A 20,106-nucleotide genomic window follows, 5' to 3' on the forward strand; every position below is an offset into this window, starting at 1 on the left:
TTGTTGCAAGCAACTTGATTCACTTGACTTATCTTTGAGTTTAGTATTTTCTGTTTTTACTTCTTCAAATGACTACGAGAGTTTCATATAATCTTTGACCATTTCATGTAATTCATTTACTAAATCTTCACGAGTAAATTCAGAAGAGCCAAAATCGAATACCTCATCATTATGCTCTTCATTATCCAGCTCTATATTAGCCTTTAAGCATTGAATCTTTTCGTCTTCGCTTTCACTAGAATATTCATCAGAGCTATTTGATATGTAGTCCGAATCATCCCATTTCTTAATTTCTTCTGCCATCAGCTATTTTTTATCTTTCTTCTTTTTGAAGTGCTTTTTATCATCTTTGGATTGTCTTTTGTCAAAAGACTTCTTCACGTCATTTCTTGGCATGTTACAATCTGCAAGAAAATGCCCTGGTTTGCCACAGTTAAAAAATATAGGACCATAACTTGTATGATCCTTTTTATTGTAGGGTTTTTAAAATTTGGATTGATTCTTTCTCATAAATTTACCAAATTTTCTTACAAATAGAGACATGGCTTCGTTACTGATTTTCTCGGCAGTTTCTTTCCAAATCTTTCTTCGATTGTTGAAGCAATAGTAGTTCTAGACTCTTCTTCTTTCCAAAGCCTTTGTTGGTTGAGGAGTTGATGGTTCTTCTTCAGTGCGAATGATTATCTCAAACTCGTACGCTTTTAGATCGGCGAACAAGTCATGCAGTCTTCACATCTCATTACTTGGGCAAAGCACGCATAACATTCATAACAATTTCACGATTAGAATAAACCTTACCTAGAGTGACAAGTTCACATATGATGCAGCTAAATCGTTCATCAAATTCTGCAATAGTTTCTCCAGGCTTCATTTTGATATTGTCATACTTTTGGATTGCCACTTTGAGCTTATTATCCTTGGTTTGTTCATTTCCTTCGCATATATGAATAAGATTTTCCCATATTTCGTTAGAATTTGAGCATGTCTTGATCTTGTTGAACACGGTTTTGTCCAAAGTTTTGTAAAGAATATGTTTGACCATAATATCAAGATTTGACTTCTTTTGTTCTTCAGTGGTCCATTCAGACTTGTGTTTTTCAAAAATCTGGGGTTCACCACTTGTCATGGCTCCAACAGTGTTGATCTTTGTGATTTTCAAGGGACCATATGTAATAACATACTACATATCATCATCTTGTGCTAATAGATATGTCTGCATATGTATTTTTCAATCATCATAATCTTCTTTAGAGAACATAGGAATTTTGTTAAATGCAGATTCCATTATGAGTATAAAATAGATCAATGAATAAAGAAAAACCCGCTTTGATACCACTTATTAGGATCGAATAATGTGTGTAGAGGGGGATGGACTATTTATAGAATTTGGTGCCAATGGTCATATATATATAAATAATATAGGTTTCTCATATTATTTGTATGTTGCACTGTTTGTATTACCACGTCAATATTCTCTCTGATTATGTAGTACAATAGTGTGTGTGAATGCGATTGTGATGTGTCAGTGTACAGAAAACTTTATCCAATAAGGTAGACTGATGATACTAACATCAACTGATTATTCTGAGAATATTGGTAGACTGACTTCTTCAAATACTTTTAAGTAAAGTGCTTCAGTCTGGTTTGGGTAGGTAAATTGTTTAGTCCAGATAGCAATTTATTAGTGAACAGTTTACTCATTCGGTTTTGGTTTGTCTTGTCCAGTTCAATTTGGGTAATGAAATTTAGCTTCACAATCATCATTAAACGACGAAACTTAATTTATCCAAAAACGACTATTATGCTTCTTGCATTTATCATGTTGAGCATGGACCATGATATAACCTATAATGGGGTCGCTCAACCCCGAGTTATTGAGTGGATGGTTGGACCCGTTGTATTTCGGGATCATGTAACCTATATCCGTACACTTTCTTTCTGGTATGTGACTCTCCTGATGCAACATCCTAGCATGTTATATACCATGGCGCCTCTTGATTGAGCATAGTTTTACCGTGATAGGTTTCTGGTACCCATTCATTTGCATTAGCATTCATTGCATGTGTATACTCATATTTTCATACTGAGCGTTGTTATCGCTCACGTCCGTGTATTACTTGTACACCCCAGGTTTTGGATCATTGTGTAGCTGGCGACCAGGGGTTTTGGTCTCAGTTGATGCCAGCTGTTGTAGTTAGGATTGATCTTCTTGCATATCAGGTTTTCGATTGGGTTGTATATTATTTTTGGTATAAGTTATTTAGCGGTTGTATACTGCTGGGTTAGTAATTGCTTTATGTTTTCCGTAGTTATCTCTGATTATTGTTGCTTAATTTTAATTTCATGGTTATGTCTCTGTTAATAGGTGATTCCAGAGCGGATCACTACAAAATTTCTAAACACACTCGATGTATTGTTATACTTAGTCAGTTAAAGACATATCTTTGTGTGAAACTTGTGATTCAAAAATCTTTGTAAGTGTGAAAAGGAGTCCTTCTACACAAATTTTTTTAAGACTGTTTAGCTAGGATTTTGGTAGACATTGAGATAAGTTCTGCCAAATTGGATAGTTGAAAATTACTTGTAATCACTAAAGTCTTCTAGTGCAAAATTTTATATAAACATAATAAGAAGAGACATAGAAGGATTACACAACCTCCGAACATTCCTAAAAAAATCGTCTTCCTTAATTTATTCATAGTTTATAACACTCTTCCGAATTCATTTAGTTGAATTATCATTAGTGCAACTAATTAAGTTGTCAAGTTTATATCCGTGAATTTATATCCTTGTTGATTTGGAACTCGCCTATATTGATATAACTTTGATTGTAATTGTTCACCCAATTTAATTAGCCAAAAAACTTGTGTGATTTTTTATTCACCTAGCCTCCTGTAAACAATCGGACGATCTTGACACAATGTAATGTAAAATTTTTTCTATGGTCTACACTTTTATAGTACGTATAGATATATAAATTATTGACAAATTTGACGATTTACCATATATATTAACATATATATATATATATATATATATATATATATAATAACAATTATAATTGTAGCATTAGAGTTTTACAGAAACTATTATTTTTTAGTTTTACTGATTTTTTTCCATTTTTTTACCTTATCATAATAATTTATTTTAGGAAAATATTCTCACTTATTTTTACTAGATTTTTTAGATAAACAAAATATGGACAAAGTTGATAATTTATAATGTAAACTTCGCTATGATTCATAAATTTTATTTTAGATTGACATGAGATTTACATTATTATTACTTTTATTTTAGTTTGGGAAGGAGATAAATTTTAAATATGAGACCTCCTATCAAATTATTGTAGAATATTTGTATAGGAAACTTGAATATTGCAGAGAAACAAAAATGAATTTAATAGTTGAGGCTCGTGTTGAACACGATTTTTTTAAGAATATTTTGACCCGCTCTTGGTACTGACGGTATTTGTCAATCTTCTCTCATGATACAACAACTTCAACTTGTGATTACAACACTGTAAATCACAAGTTACTTAACCAGAAATGTTATAAACTCTCTTTGGTAAAATGAAAAAGAAGAATCAAGATGTATGTAGAGAATGCTATGAAAAATCTGAGAATCTATGCTTAAAATGAAGCTTGATTCTCATATTTAAACTTTTTTTTTAGAGACAAAATATGTCATCATGTGGTATGCCTCTTGGTTCAAAATAACTGACAAGAACCATCAAAAGAGCCATTTAGATGCAAAAAACTCGAAAATGCATCACAAAATTTCATGAAATAGGTCTTACGGCACACTGGCGCCCCGCGCTGCACGCTTCATCCGAAAAAATTTTGGACAAAAGAATGAGCTCAGGGGCGCCCACTTAATCCTAGGTAGATCGAGAAGCGCAGGGGTGCCCAAGAAGGGGTGCAAGGAAGGTGTGCCGTAAGACATGTTTCATGAAATTTGTGATGTATTTTTGAGTTTTCTACATCCAAATGGCTCCTATGATGGTTTTTGTCAATTATTTTGAACTAAGAGACATAAAACATGATGAAATTTTTTCCTACAGACAAACAACTTAAATATGAGAATTAAATATCATTTTAAACACAAATTCTCATATTTTTTCACAGCATTCTCTGCATTCATCTTGCTTCTTCTTCTTCCTTTTACTAAAGAGAGTTTATAACATTTTTGGTTAAGAAACTTGTGATTTACAGTGCTGTAATCAAAAGTTGAAGTTATTGTTTTATCTTGGAAGAATATTACCAAATACCATCAGCAATAAGAGTGGGGCAAAATCTTCATAAGAAAATCATATTCAACACGAGCCTCAACTAGTGACTCCATTTATGTTTCTCTGACATATTCAAGTTTTCTAACACCTATATACCAGAAATTTGAAGTTACCAATATCAGTGTGAATCAATTCTAGAGGGGTTGTATATCTTTCAATAGAATAGAAAGATGTTTTGGTCATTTTGGCTTCAACACATACTTCACATTTATGTGTTGGATCAATATTATACTTAGCCAATAAATCAAAATTCATTAAACGTCACAGAGTAATAAAATTTACGTGTCCTAACCGAACGTGCCATAAATTAGAACACTCAAGCAAATAAATAGAATCTGTAATTTTATTTCCATCAAAGTTGCGGTGGACCACAATTACATTCAACTTGAAAAGGCTCTTATCGAGATATCGTTTTTCAACAAAATGACCATTCTTTGTCAATACAAACTTATTAGACTTAAATACAAGCACAAACCCATGTTTGACCAAATACGATCCTAAAACCAAATTTTTTCTTATTTCAGGAAAATGAAGCACATTCACAAGTGTCACTTCCATGCCCGAAATCATTTTTAACACCACCTTTCCAGTTTTCACAAAGTCTGACGTAGCAGAATTTCTCATGAAAAGATTTCTCCGAGATATTGGAGTATATGTGGAGCATTTCTTTGTTAGAATATATGTGGCAGGTAGCACCAATATCAACCCACCATTCGTTTGGTTTGTCCACCAAATTCTTCTCGAACATCACTGCAGTTAAGTCAAAATAAGATAAATCAAAAGGTACTGACCTTGATTGAACCATGTTCTCTTGCTCCTTCCGCTTCTTTGGACGTCTGCAATCCTTTGCCATATGATTCAGCTTTCTGAACTTGTAACAATTTCTCTTTAATTTCTTTTGATTCTTTCCTGGTTGTTATTCTTTCCTTTGTGATATGTCCCTCTTCTTCACATTGTTACTTGATTCCACAGTTTTAACTTTTTATACTATCTTCTTGTTGTTTTTCTCGGTGTTCTGATTTTATTCCTCAATTCTTAGTCTAGTGATTAAATATTCGGGTTTTATTTCCTTCCTCTTGTGCTTTAAATATTTTTTGAAATACTTCCACAAAAGAGGGATTTTATTTATGAACGCAACAACTTGAAAAGACTCGCACAGACTCATCCTCTCTGCATGAGTCTCGTGCCATAATACTTGTATTTCCTGCACTTGACTCACTATAGATTTAGAGTCTACCATCTTGAAATCCAGAAAACGTCACACGATGAACTTTTTAAGACCATCATCCTCTGCTTTGTACTCCTTTCCAAACATCTCCCATTATTCTTTTGCAGTTTTTACTTGACAATACACATTGTATAACGCATTGTAAATCTCATTTAGGATATAGTTTTTGCAAAGGAAGTTTCTCTGATTCCATGCATCTAACACGGACCTCCTTCGAGGATCGACTTCATCTTCAGGAATGGAAGGAGGATCTTCTTTTAGGAATCTCGTCAGACTCAAAGTTATGAGATTGAACAACATCTTTTGTTCCCATCTTTTGAAGTCTGCGTCGTTAAAATTTTCTAGTTTTTGTCCATGTGTCGCAGGAACGTTAGTTGTTGATGATGATTCCATCTTCAAATTTCAGAAAAAATTCTTAAGCATGTGGAATATGGGTGTTATGAAACTTGAATATGGTAGAGAAACATAAATAGATTCAATAGTTGAGGCTCGTGTTGAACAAGATTATCTTTAGAAGATTTTACCTCACTCTTGGTGCTGACGGTATTTGACAATCTTCTCTCAAGATACAAAAACATCAACTTGTGATTAAATCACTGTAAATCACAAGTTTCTTAACCAGAAATGTTATAAATTTTCTTTGGTAAAAGAAAGAAGAAGAAGTAAGATGTATGCAGATAATGCGGTGAAAAAAATCTGAGAATGTGTTTAAAATGATGTTTGATTGCAGAGAACTCGAAAATGCATCACAAATTTTCATGAAACAGGTCTTATGGCGCACCCGCGCTGTTTCCAGGCACCCCCGCACTGCACGCTTCGTCTGGAAAAAATTATGGACAGAAGCATGAGTGCAGGGGCGCCCCTTCTTGGGTTCCCTTGCACTGTCCGAGCTGCCTGAGAATTCCCTTTGAGGCGCAGGGGCGCTTGTCGGGCGCCCCTACGCTTCCCATGCTGCCTGAAATTTTCAGGAAATTTTTCGCTGCTGGGTTTCTTCGTTTCGTCCTAGTTTTTCGTTCTATTTGCTTAATTTCAATCCATCAAGCCTATAAAAAATTCAAACAATTAAATCGAATAAATTATAAGTCATAAACACTTTATTTCTACTTTTTATGCATGTTATACCTCGTTAAGTGACTTGTAAATCATGTGTCCCTTTATTCATATTGGAGCATAAGGAATAACTTTAGAGTTTCAGTCAAACTACGACAAAAAAGTATCGTTTTAGAAAAATGTTGACATTAATTTTCTTCAATTTCATACAAACATATTTTTCACCACCACCTACATGGTTCAAAAACTGTGGAAGATTTTTGTTCAAGTCTCATGTACAGTCACCTATTTAAAATAGTGTTTAGAATTGCTTTTAGGAAGTACTTTTGATTTTACAAAATTCATCATTTTCACACAAACGCATTTTCCCCACAACCTACATGTTTAAAAATTGTGGAAGATTTTTGTTCAAGTCTAGTGCACACTTATCTATTTAAGGCGTTTATAGTGTTTACGATTGCTTTTAGGAAACATTTTTGAATTTTTCTTTCACAAATCTATTTAAGGCGTAGTGTTTACGATTGCTTCTAGGAAACATTTTTGAGTTTTTCTTTCACAAAATTTCTAGTGCACACTTATCTATTTAAGGCGTTTATAGTGTTTACGATTGCTTTTAGGAAACATTTTTTAATTTTTCTTTCACAAATCTATTTAAGGCGTAGTGTTTACGATTGCTTCTAGGAAACATTTTTGAGTTTTTCTTTCACAAAATTTTGAAAATTTTGTGAAAGAAAACTCAAAAGAACTTCCTAGGAACAATCTCAAATACTACCTAAGAGTACAAAATTTTGTGAAAAACAAGCTCAAAAGCATTGGTTAGAAGCAATCTCAAACACTAGCTAAGAATACACAGTAGTTTCATGACATTCTTCGTTATTCAAACCACTGAAATACTTCACTTTGTTTCACCATGCTTTTCGTTATTAAGTCATTTGTTGAGTTAAAGTGGAAAAGGTAAATTAAAGATTGATAATCATCGGTTTAGTTGGATTCAAGGAATATGTATGTGTGTATAAAATGAATTATACTTGGAAATTAATAGCTTGTCATTTATATACAAACATAAACCATTTTTGTCAAAGAAAAAAATTGAACTATTTGTAATTAAACTTAAAAGTTATCTATGGGTACGTGGTCGGTATACAATTAAAGTAGATTTTTCGTCGCTTAAAATATATTAAACAGACGTGGGAGCGGAGGGAGAGGACTAAAACCAATGGTGGTCTTCATCGGCGGAATGCTGCAATTATTAACGAATCTAATTATTATTTCAATGCGCAACAAAAATATTCTCAATTAATCGTCTTTTTTTTGGGTGGTGGAGAGACTCACAAATAGCAACTGAACATTATCGTGGGACCTTTCAATACTTCGTTACATTATCATAATATATATATATATATATATATATATATATATATATATATATATATATGAGTTATTTTATGGTGTCAACAACTATGCCCAACTCGTGCCCACCATGTACAATAGGTGAGTTGACCAGCACAATTGGTGAGTTGACAATTACATGGTGGCCACAAGTTGGGCATATTTATTGGACACCATAAAAAATTATATATATATATATATATATATATATATATATATATATATATATATATATACTAGTACCCAAAGAGCATGTGCATAAAATATATATTATTTGAAATTAAATATTATTTTATAAACGTGAATTTAATTATAAATTTTGTTTAAATATTAGGATAATGTGATAGTGATTAGGATAATGAGCATAATGGAACAAAATGTGAGAAGTTTTTGAATAAAAAATTTACTTGTTTGAACTTTCATTATTAAACATATTAGTAGAATGATAAAAGATAAATTTGAAAATATATTAAAATGATCAAATATAGTTTTTCTATGAAATTTATGTATTATAATATAGTAAATTATATATATATATATATATATATATATATAATTGATCTCATAATTGTTCTCCCTGACACATATTACCATGCGTATATATATAAATAACGATAACGTGTCATCCATAAATTGAATGTAGAATTGATTTCATATCATAAATAAGACCAAACGCGCGCTTGTCACTTTATTAAAATTTATAATTGGTGATATTGGTGCAAATCAAATATTTTAAACTGCACAACAACTCAAATATCATGATTCGATTGTTATACCCATCAAATACAATTATTGCACCAACATCATCGAACTCACATAGATATCCCTAATAGATATACACGAGAGATCAAACTCGTGTGTGTTGCTGGTCAAGGAATTACTTTTAAAAAATCGAGTTTAAGAAATGCATCATTGCTATGTTATTGGAATATTAATATATCTTTTGATGATTAAAAAAAAATCGTAGTAATATTGTTATGGGAAAATAGTTTTTTTTTATCCATTAACTTCGTTTTTAATTTTTAGTTCATTAAATTTTTAAAATTTTGTTTTGGCATGGTACGTAAGCTAACTTTTAATTATCAGTTATTTTGGTCTAACGGATGACGTGACACTGAAAAATGCTGACATAAAATCGAAAAATGTTGATGTGACATTGGAAAATATTTACGAGTTAAGCTACCATGTCAGAAATTGGAGCAAAATAACAGAAAATTAAAAATCAGTGTACCAAAACTAAATTTTAAAAATGTTAATGAATCAAAACAAAAAAATTACAATTTAATTAAAAAAAATCGTTTTTCCTATTGTTAAAAAAACTTTAAGCCATCTTGTTGCGGTACATAAGAATATTATTATCGATGAATACTATTTTAGCACATCTATTATTTCCAGAAACATTGTACATCAAGAACTTTTTTCTGATAAGTACCAACGGAACTGTCTATATGACATAATTATAAACCAAAAAAAGCATTAAAAAAAACCCATAATAAATTGATATCTTGCGAGAAAATTAGTTGTAGTGGCCCAACCCAAAATCAGTATCTAATCAGAGATTAAACATGCAATTATATCTTAATACGACAAATATAAATCCAGCGGAACCTTAAATCATTAGTACAACATACACCGGCAGAACAATCGGACTAAATAAAATATTTATACAATCCCATCGAACGGAAAGTACTAAAACTGTCCAAGCTAACAACCTGAGCAGAGATAGGATCACTACGCAACCACTGCAGGCCAACGATCGCTGCCTCCGGGTCCGTCCAACCTCAGACCTGCCCAATGGAATATGATGTCCAACACAAAACACTTGGACATGAGCATAAATGCTCAGTACAGAAGTACAAATATACATATACTATTCATGCATATGCAATATGAAGGGTACTGGAAAACCTATCCAGAATACTGCTCAGTCAAGACGACATGGTATGTAGCACGTTGGGCCGTCGCATCACGAGGTGACTCCCATACCATAAAAACTCGTGGATATAACCGGAACCAAATCCATGGATCCATCCACTAAAATACGGGGCTGAGCGACCTCTACAACAAGCTATGCAGGATCAAGACATAAAGCTCAACGTGTACATGCATGTCGCATAATATCAATACACATAATAATGTCACACAAAACATGCAAACACAATACATGTATATTAAATCTGGTATCTCGGATAATATTTCCGTATCTCTCTAAAGAGAAAACCCCAAGAACCCTAGCAATCTAGCAGTCCAGGCACTCAAAATCTTCGCCTATAAGCAATAATCACTATATCACTTATAATGCTCTAAAAACCTTAACTAGCTAATAGATACTCCCTAATATTTTTAGGGCACCAAAGTCATACCTTCGTCCGTCGTTAGTCCTCTGATGGAGACTGCCTCAGAACTTAGGCACAGCTTCGCTACAATGCCGGGATCGCTCCGCTACTTCCGGATTCTCAATAGGATGCCTAGAATTCCCAAGATCTTACTAGAAAGGGCTAGAAACGAGAGGAAAAAGAGTGAATGAGCGAGTTGAAAGTGAGCCACGAATCCCATATTTATAAAGCACGATCGGACCGTCCGATTTCAAGAACGGAGCGTCCGATCACGAACAGAGCGTCCGATCCACCAACGGAGCGTCCGATGTCACATCAGTTCGTAAGCAATGACGTCATCTTGCTGATGTCATGGATGACATCAGCCCTGCTAGATCGGAATGTCCGATCTCAAGAACGGACCGTCCGATCTCTCCGATGGATTGAACCCTTCTGGCCTAATTTCCGAGCGTTCTGTACCTATTTTCGGACTCCGCTAACTTATCGGAAATTTCATTAATCATGTTTGACCCGCTTAGTCATAATTAAGTACTTGATTAACTTAATTTGGATGCGGGCTACTACATTCTCCACACTTCAAAAATTTCGTCCTCAAAATTCGGTTTATGATAACGGAGAACAATTTATGAAATAACTTAATTATAACACTGTAGTTTACAATTACAACTAAACTGACCAAGTCGCCTCCTCAGTGCCTCGACGCTGCCACTGAACCATGACTAGAGGATTGCGCTTATTCTGAAGTACCTTGTCTTTTCTATCCAAAATTCTGAGAGGTCTCTCCACATATGATAAGTCAGGTTCTAGCTGAACCTCTGTCGGATGCAGAATGTGTGACTCATCTGCAACGTACTGAAAAAGTAAGGATACGTGGAACACGTTATGAATACTAAAAAGATAGGGCGGTAACGCCAAACGATAAGCCAAATCGCCGACCTTCTCAAAGATCTCGAACTGACCAATAAATCGTGGTGCTAACTTACCCTTGAGACCAAACCGCATCACCTTCCGAAAAGGTGAAACTCGCAAAAAGACATGCTCTCCTGTCTCAAAGTGCAAAGGTCTGTGCTTGGTATTGACATAACTGGCATGTCTATCCTGTGCAGTCTTGATCATCTTCCTGATCAATTCAATCTTGTCAACAATTTGTTGAATCAACTCTAGTCCATCAACCTGTCTTTCCCCTAACTCATCCCAGAACAAAGGTGTTCAACAACGATGACCATAAAGAGTCTCAAATGATGCCATACCAATGCTGTGATGATAGCTATTGTTATAGGCAAACTCTATCATCGGCAGATGATCTTGCCAGGATAACCCAAAATCCATCACTGAAGTCCTCATCATATCCTCTAATGTCCGAATCGTCCACTCAGACTGACCGCCAGTCTCTGGATGATATGCTGTGATGAGACTCAAAGTAGTCCCCAAAGCTTGCTGAAAACTACCCCAAAATCGTGAGGTGAATCTCGGATCTCTATCATTGACAATACTCAACGGCACTCCATGCAGACGCACAACCTCCTGGATGTACAATCTCGCCATGCGATCAAAACCGAACTCGCGATTGTACGGAAGAAAATGGGCAGACTTGGACAACCGGTCCACTATAACCCAAATGGCATCACAATGTCTGGAAGACATCGGCAAATGGGTGACAAAATCCATCTTCACATGCTCCTACTTCCACTCGGGATCTCCAAGCTATGAATCATACCACCCGGTCAACGATTCTCTGCCTTAACCTGCTGGCATACAAGGCAACGAGAAACGTACTGATAAACAATGTGCTTCATCCCCTTCCACCAGAATCTTGAATGTAGATCTTTGTACATCTTAGCACTACCGGGGTGTACAGAGAATCTACTGCGATTGGCTTTAGATAAAATCTCCTCACGAAGAGATGAATCATCAGGCAAAACGACTCTACCAGACAAACGCAACAATCCATCAGACTAGAAATGGAAACCAGATGTGTTGTCTCTCTGAGCAAGCCTAGTCAAATTCTGTGTCTTCAAGTCGGAAGACTGAATCTCTCGGATGCATGTAAACAAAGCTGGCTCCGCTATTACTGAAAACACTCGAATCCCTTGCTGATATTTCATGTGGAGAAAAGTGAAACCCAATGAACACCACTCAAGAATAGTACTAGCCACTGCACCGGTTCGAAGAACACTGACATAAACCCTACGACTGAGTGCATCCATGGCTGGATTCGCAGAACCCGGATGATACTTGATTTCGCAATCATAATCCTTAAGAAGATCCATCCAGCGACACTATCTCATTTTCAGTTCCGCCTGAGTGAACAAGTATTCCAAACTTTTGTGATCCGAAAAGATCTTGAACCTCTCGCCATACAGGTAATGACGCCAAATCTTCAGTGCAAACACAATTGCTGCAAATTCCAAATCGTGCACTGGGTAATTTCCTTCATGAGTCTTCATCTATCGAGAAGCATAGGCTATCACATGCCCTCTCTGCGTCAACACGCATCCCAGAACCTAAAGAGTCGGTATACACCACATAACCACCCAATCCAGACGGCAAAGCAAGCACTGGTGTGCTAGTCAAATGCCTTCTTAACTCATCGAAACTCTGCTCACACTCGATAGACCATACAAAAGGAACATCCTTTTCAGTCAACTGCGTCAACAGTCGAGCAATCCGTGAAAATTTCTCTATGAATCTCCTGTAGTATCCTGCCAAACCCAAGAAACTACGAATATCAGAAGCTGTCGTCGGACGCGAGCAATTTAGAATAGATTATGTCTTACTCGGATCCACTGAAACGCCGTCTCGCGAAATGACATGACCGACAAACACCACTCGATCAATCCAAAACTCGCACTTGCTTAACTTGGCATACAACTGCCTCTCTCGCAGAATCTGTAGTACAACCCTCAAGTGCTGAGAATGTTCCTTAAGACTGCGTGAATAGACTATAATATCGTCGATAAAAACCACGACGAATCTGTCTAAGAAATCCCGAAATACTCTGTTCATAAGGTCCATGAACACTGCTGGTGCGTTCGTCAAACTGAAAGGCATCACTAAGAACTCTTAGTGACCATACCTCGTACGAAACGTAGTCTTCGAAATATCCTCATCACGAACTCGCGACTGATGATACCCTGACCTCAAGTCAGTCTTAGAATACACAGAAGTACCCTGTAGCTGATCAAACAGATCATCAATGCGCGGTAAAGGATACTTGTTCTTGATCGTCACTCGGTTCAACTGTTTATAATCGATACACAGATGCATAGAAACGTCCTTCTTCTTGACGAATAACACTGGAGCTACCCAAGGTGAAACACTCGGACTAATATAACCTTTGTCCAACAAATCCTGCAGCTCCTGCTGTAACTCTCTCATCTTCGATGAAGCTAAACGGTAAGGCGCTCGAGAGATCAGTGTTGTCCCTGGCATAAGCTCAATCCCGAACTCAACCTCACGGACGGGAGGAAACCCTGGAATCTCATCGGGAAAAACATCTGTATACTCACATACCACTGGCAACTCTTCAAGAGATCTAACTGCCATGGACGCATCAATAACATAGATAAGATAGACTTCCCCACCAGCCCCCAAAGCCAGGAAAGCTCTCAAAGCTGATACCAAAAGCATAGGGGTTCGCGCTCCCTAACCATATAAAAACTGGAGCGACCCTACCCGGATCCACTACCAAATCAGAGTTATAAAGCACATGCATTAATATTAAAAGCGTAAATAGCGGAATACTCAAAATACAACAAATCTGATTGGTAGAATACAACCGACGATAAACCAAAGCGTATAATACTTATACAACCAAATCGAAAGTTCATAGGGTCACAACCCTACCACTAAACTCTCGGCGCCACCGACACCGGCCTCACTCCTGGTGCGACCCTCCTGAACCGTCTAGCCTTAAACTTCCCCCGCCACAAGGTATCCAAAGAACACCAAACAGAGGGGCGTGAGCGACAACGCTCAATACAAAAGCAATGATATATAAACAAATATGCAGCACATAAATGACTTTAAAATCCTGGGTAAAATAGTCTGCTCAGGACGCCACAGAATATACAGCACCTTGCCAGAGAGCGACTCAGTGGGGGTACTCGTATATTCATCCTATCAACTATAGCGTCTACTCCACCGTCGTGGTCGCTCCTAGTGATAGCAAAACCAGGGGCTGAGCCTATCCAAAACCTGACCCGAATCCAAAATAAGACACAAGGCTCACACAGAAACTGGCAATACCTGACTCGAGTCCATGATGAGTTACAAGTTTCCTATAGAAACTGTCAATGAATTACATCTCACAAAATGCAGTCCAGTATAAAACATGTTTGTGCTAAAGCGGTAAATCATGGAAAACATATAGCACATATTTATGCAACATATAAGCATATATATCATGACGACTATCTCGGTCAGTACTTACGTACCTCTAACAGTGCGGGTCAAACCTAGCACCACTTGTCTAGATCCCACGTCTACAAGTCCACACTACGACGTCTACAATTCAAATACCCATGCATCTTAAATAAGCTCTAAAAGCCTTAACTAAGCTATTCCATACTCCTAAATATTTTTAGGAAGACAAAGTCATACCTGCATCCGTCGTCAGCCCTTTGCTGTTGCTTGCCTCAAAACTAGGCCACAGCTTCGCAACGGCACTTGGATCACTCCGCTACTTCCGGATTCCCAATAGGACGCCTAGAATTTCCTAAATCTAAGTTAGAAGGCAAATAAATGAGAGAAAGGAGGAACTCGGTGCGCTTGAAAATGAAGCTCAACACCTCTATCTATAGACAGAGTTCGGACCGTCCGTTCCCCGATCGGAGCGTTCGAACACGATCGGAGCGTCCAAACACGATCGGGGCGTCCGATCCCGACATTGAAGCGTCCGATGTCCCATCCGAACATAAGCAATGACGTCACCTTGCTAACGTAGAAGATGACGTAAGCTATGGCCCCGATCGGACCGTCCGATGCTGCCAACGGAGCGTCTAATCCTGATCGGATCCTCCGATCTCCACTTTGGAGCCTCCGATCTGCTTTGGCCCAATTTTCTTACTTTTTGATAATTAATCCCTTAATCACTTCATTGGGTTACGGGTCACTACATTCTACCCCACTAAATAAATTTCATCCTCGAAATTTAAGTCTAGAGGAAAACCCGAAAAGTCAAAAAAATGTTATTTATTACAACTAAACATTACAAAGTACAATTCTTGCTTACAAATAAAAGTACAAAGCATCAAAACAACTCTGGATGCTCAGCTCGTATCCGGTTCTCCAACTCCCAAGTCGCTTCTTCAGTTCCCCTATGCTGCCACTGCACCATCACTAGAGGTATGCGCTTGTTGCAAAGCACCTTGTCCTTCCTATCAAGAATCATGAGAGGTCTTTGTACATAGGACAAATCCTGATCCAATTGCACCTCAGTCGGATGCAAGATGTGCGACTCATCTGCCACGTACTGCCTCAACAAGGACACATAAAACACATCATGGATACTGAAAAGATACGGTGGCAAAGCTATACGATAAGCCACATCTCCAACCTTCTCAAAAATCTCAAATGGACCAATAAATCTCGGCGATAACTTACCCTTGAGTCCAAATTTCATCACCTTCCGGAAAGGTGAGACTCGTAGGAACACATGTTCCCCTACCTCAAAATACAATGGTATTCGGCGAGTGTTAGCGTAGCTAGCCTGTCGATCCTGAGCTGCCTTAATCCTCTTACGGATAAATTCCACTGCATCGGTCATCTGCTGAATCATCTATGGACCTTCAACTTGACGCTCTCCAACTTCGTCCCAAAACAACGGCGTACAACAACGGTGTCCATAAAGAGTATCGAATGGTGTCATGCCAATGCTGTGATGGTAACTGTTATTATACTCAAACTCCACCAACGCCAAATAGTCATGCCACGCTGGTCCAAAATCCATTACTGTCGTTCGAAGCATGTCCTCTAGAGTACGAATAGTCCTCTCACTCTACCCGTTGGTCTTCGGGTGATAAGCTGTACTCAAACTCAGAGTAGTTCCAAGAGCTCGCTGGAAGCTACCCCAAAACCTATAGGTAAACCTCGTATCTCTGTCGCTGACAATAGTCAACGAAATTACATGCAGACGTACAATCTCTTGCACGTACAGAAGTGCCATCCGATCGAAAGTAAAGTCCCGATTGTAAGCAAGAAATGCGCGGACTTCGAAAATCGAGCAACAACAACCAAGATAGCATCACAATTCCTGGAAGACATTGGCAAGTGGGTGACAAAATCCATCTTCACATGCTCCCAATTTCACTCAGGAATATCTAAACTCTGAAGAAATCCACAGGGTCATCAAAATTCTGTCTTGACCTGCTGACATACATGGCACCGAGATACGAATTGATAAACACTGCGCTTCATCCCTTTCCACCAAAATCTCGTTCGTAGGTCCTTGTACATTTTCATACTGCATGGATGTAAAGAAAATGTACTATGGTGAGCCTGAGACAAGATCTCCTCTCGTAGTGTGGAATCATCAGGAACTGCCACACGTCCGGAAAGACACAACAGACCATCATTCTACAAATGAAAACTAGAAGTATTTCCATCCTAAGCCAATCGGGCTAACTTCTGCATCTTCGGGTCAACATCCTGCAACTCACGTATACACGTATACAATGTTGGTTCGGAAAGTAATGACGAAACGCGCACCCCTTTTTGTTCCTTCTTATGTCAAAAAGTGAAACCCAAGGAACAACACTCCTCTACTACTCGTGCAACTGAGCTGGTACGAAGCGAACTCACATACACTTTGCGGCTAAGAGCATCCGCAAATGGATTAGAAGAGCTTGGATGGTACTTGATCTCGCAATCATAGTCCTTCAATAAGTCCATCCAGCGACGCTGCCTCATGTTCAACTCTGCCTGAGTGAAGAAATATTTCAAACTCTTATGGTCAGTGAAGATCTCGAACCTCTCCCGTAAAAATAATGACGTCATATGTTAAGAGCAAAGACAATGGCTGCAAGCTCTAAATCATGTACGGGATAGTTTTATTCATGAGTCTTCAATTGCCTAGAGGAATAGGCAATCACATAACCTCTCTACGACAATATGAAACCCAAACCCTAGAGAGAAGCATCACTGTGAACTACAAAGCCACCTGATCCAGACGGTAGAGCAAACACTGGAGCTGTAGTCAGACGGTGTTGCAACTCGTGAAAACTCTCCTCGCACTCTGACGTCCAAATGAAAGGCACATCCTTCTTTGTCAGATGCCTCAAAGGCTTAGAAATCTGAGAAAAGTTCTCCACAAATATTCGGTAGTAGCCGAACATCCGAAGAAAACTACGAATCTCTGAAACCGTCGTCAAACGCGACCAGTTCAAAATAGCTTCCGTCTTACTAAGATCAATGGAAACTCCATCTCGTGAAATCACATGACCAAGGAAGACAACTCGGTCAATCCAGAAATCATACTTGCTCAACTTCGCATACAACTGCCTCTCTCTCAGTATCTGCAATACTGTGTAGAGATGGAAAACGTGGTCGTCAACACTGCAGAATATACAAGGATATCATCAATGAACACCACCACAAACTTATCCAGAAATTCACGGAACACTCTATTCATGAAATCCATGAAGACAGCTGGAGCATTCGTCAACCCAAACGAAATCACTAAGAACTCGTAGTAACCATACCGCGTACGAAATGCTGTCTTGGAGATATCCTTCTCTTTAACCCTCAACTGGTGATATCCTAACCGCAGATCAATCTTTGAGTAAACGGAAGTACGCTGCTATTGATCAAATAGATCATCTATCCACGGAAGAGGATACTTATTCTTCACCGTCGCTTGATTAAGCTTTTTATAGTCTATGCAAAGACGCACCGATCCATCTTTGTTCTTGACAAAAAGGACTGGGGCTCCCCATGGCAAAACACTCGGTCGAATGTAGCTCTTATCAAGAAGATCTTGAAGTTGATTCTGCAACTCTCTCATCTCTGAGGGTGCCAATCGATACGGAGATCTAGAAATCGGTGTTTTCCCTGGCATTAACTCAATGCCAAACTCGATCTCTCTCACTGGTGGTAAACTTGGAATCTCCTCCAAAAACACATTGGGAAACTCACGGACTACGGGTATCTCTTGGATGTATGGTCCCTCCAAGGATGCATCGATGACGTAGATAAGGTAGCCTTCCCCGTCAGATTCTAAAGCACGTCGGACTTTTAGAGTAGAAACCACTGACATCGGAGGTCGCACTCCCTCACCATAGAAATACCATGCCTCGCCATCCTCGGGACAAAACTGAACGAACCGCTGATAGCAATCCACTATAGCTCTATAAGTAGTCAGGAGATAAATCCCAATAATACAGTCGAAATCTTCCATGGCTAAAACCATCAGGTTAGCACTAATCTGATGCCCCTCAAAGTAAAAAATGCAACCCACGACTAGAAGCTTGGCCAAGAACTCTTGACCCATCGGGGTCGATACTGTTAGCAACACGTCTAAAGGGATAAACGACAATCTATACCTCTTAGAAAATTGTGCTGAGATGAATGAGTGTGATGCACTAGTGACAACCAAGACATAAGAATAAATACCACAAAAAATACAGGTACCTGCGATCATCCGGTCAATGTTCGCCTCCTCCTGCTCCTGGTTCAGGTCAAAGACCTGCCCCTGAACACGTGACCGTAAGGAAGAATGACCTCGAGAAAAAGTCTGTCATGGCGATGGCTGTGACTACTGACGCTGCTACTGAGAGTGCTGCTTCTGATATTATTGATGTGGCTGCTGCTGCACAGATGCCTGAGTGCTTATGGATCCACTAGCTGCTCCCATTAGATTAGGGCAGTCCCTCTTCATGTGGCCCTCCTGTCCGCACTGAAAACATGCGTTGGTCACTCGAGGACACTGTCCTGCAGGATGTCTCCTCCTGCACTGCTGACAACGGTTCCACTTCTGACTACTAAATTGGTGCACTCCGTCGGATCCGGAATAAGAAGAAGAAGAAGTGCCTCCCTGCTTCTTGAAAGACTAGCCTCTCGGCCCCAAAGAGCTAGTCGGTCTGGAAGAGGAAGAACTCATGGACCTGTTCCTCCGAATGTTGTCCTCTACCTGGTGATAATGGCTCACCAAGTCCTCATAGTTAAGATCACCACCCACAACAACCAACTAGTGGATCTCAGGGTTAAGACCCTTAAGGAAGAGAAAATACTGCACATAGAGCTACCGGCAAACTGCGAACAATAAGGATGAAGCTCGATGAACTTCTGCTGGTACTCGTCGATAGTAATCGACCCTTGCCGCAATCTCAACAGCGCGCTAGCCTTTGAGTGCAGTAGGGATGGAGGAAAATAAAGTTCTTGAAAGCCTCCCAAAAATCTCCCCAAATAGCAACTCCTCTGCTTGCTATGATCAGTGTAGAAATGGATCTCCACCACTTCCTGGCATTGCCTTGCAGTAGGAAACCCAACGTCTCCATCTTCTGCTCCTCAGTACACTTATACTGTCGAAAGAAGTTCTCTAAGCACTCAATCCAGTCCTTGGCAACTCCAGGTGTCTCGCCCCCTATCAATGGCTTCGGACTCATCTGAAGGATCGGTGCATACTGAAACGATCTCTATCCTCACGGTTCCTGCGCCGTTCCTGTCTACGACCATCTCGATCGCCCCAATGACCGCCTCCACTATCTTGACACTCGTGGTAGTCTGCCATCTGATCAAAAGCAAAAGAGTATTTCAATCCGCTTTGCTTAATTCCCTAGTTGTAGTGCGCTCTGATACCAATAAATGTAGCGACCCTA

General features: G+C 38.5%; 1 protein-coding gene across 1 annotated transcript; it reads right to left on the reverse strand.

Annotated features, from left to right (window-relative positions):
* Positions 1-15,542: 15,542 nt before the first annotated feature.
* On the reverse strand, positions 15,543-16,070 carry LOC140889928 (uncharacterized). Its single transcript, XM_073297670.1, has 2 exons — positions 15,849-16,070; positions 15,543-15,764 (listed from the first exon to the last, which is right to left on the reverse strand). Exons 1-2 carry the CDS (start codon positions 16,068-16,070, stop codon positions 15,543-15,545), a joined length of 444 nt encoding a protein of 147 aa, XP_073153771.1.
* Between the last annotated feature and the right edge of the window lie 4,036 nt (positions 16,071-20,106).

This window comes from Henckelia pumila, chromosome 3 (assembly GCF_033568475.1).
Source record: "Henckelia pumila isolate YLH828 chromosome 3, ASM3356847v2, whole genome shotgun sequence".
Lineage (NCBI taxonomy): Eukaryota > Viridiplantae > Streptophyta > Magnoliopsida > Lamiales > Gesneriaceae > Henckelia > Henckelia pumila.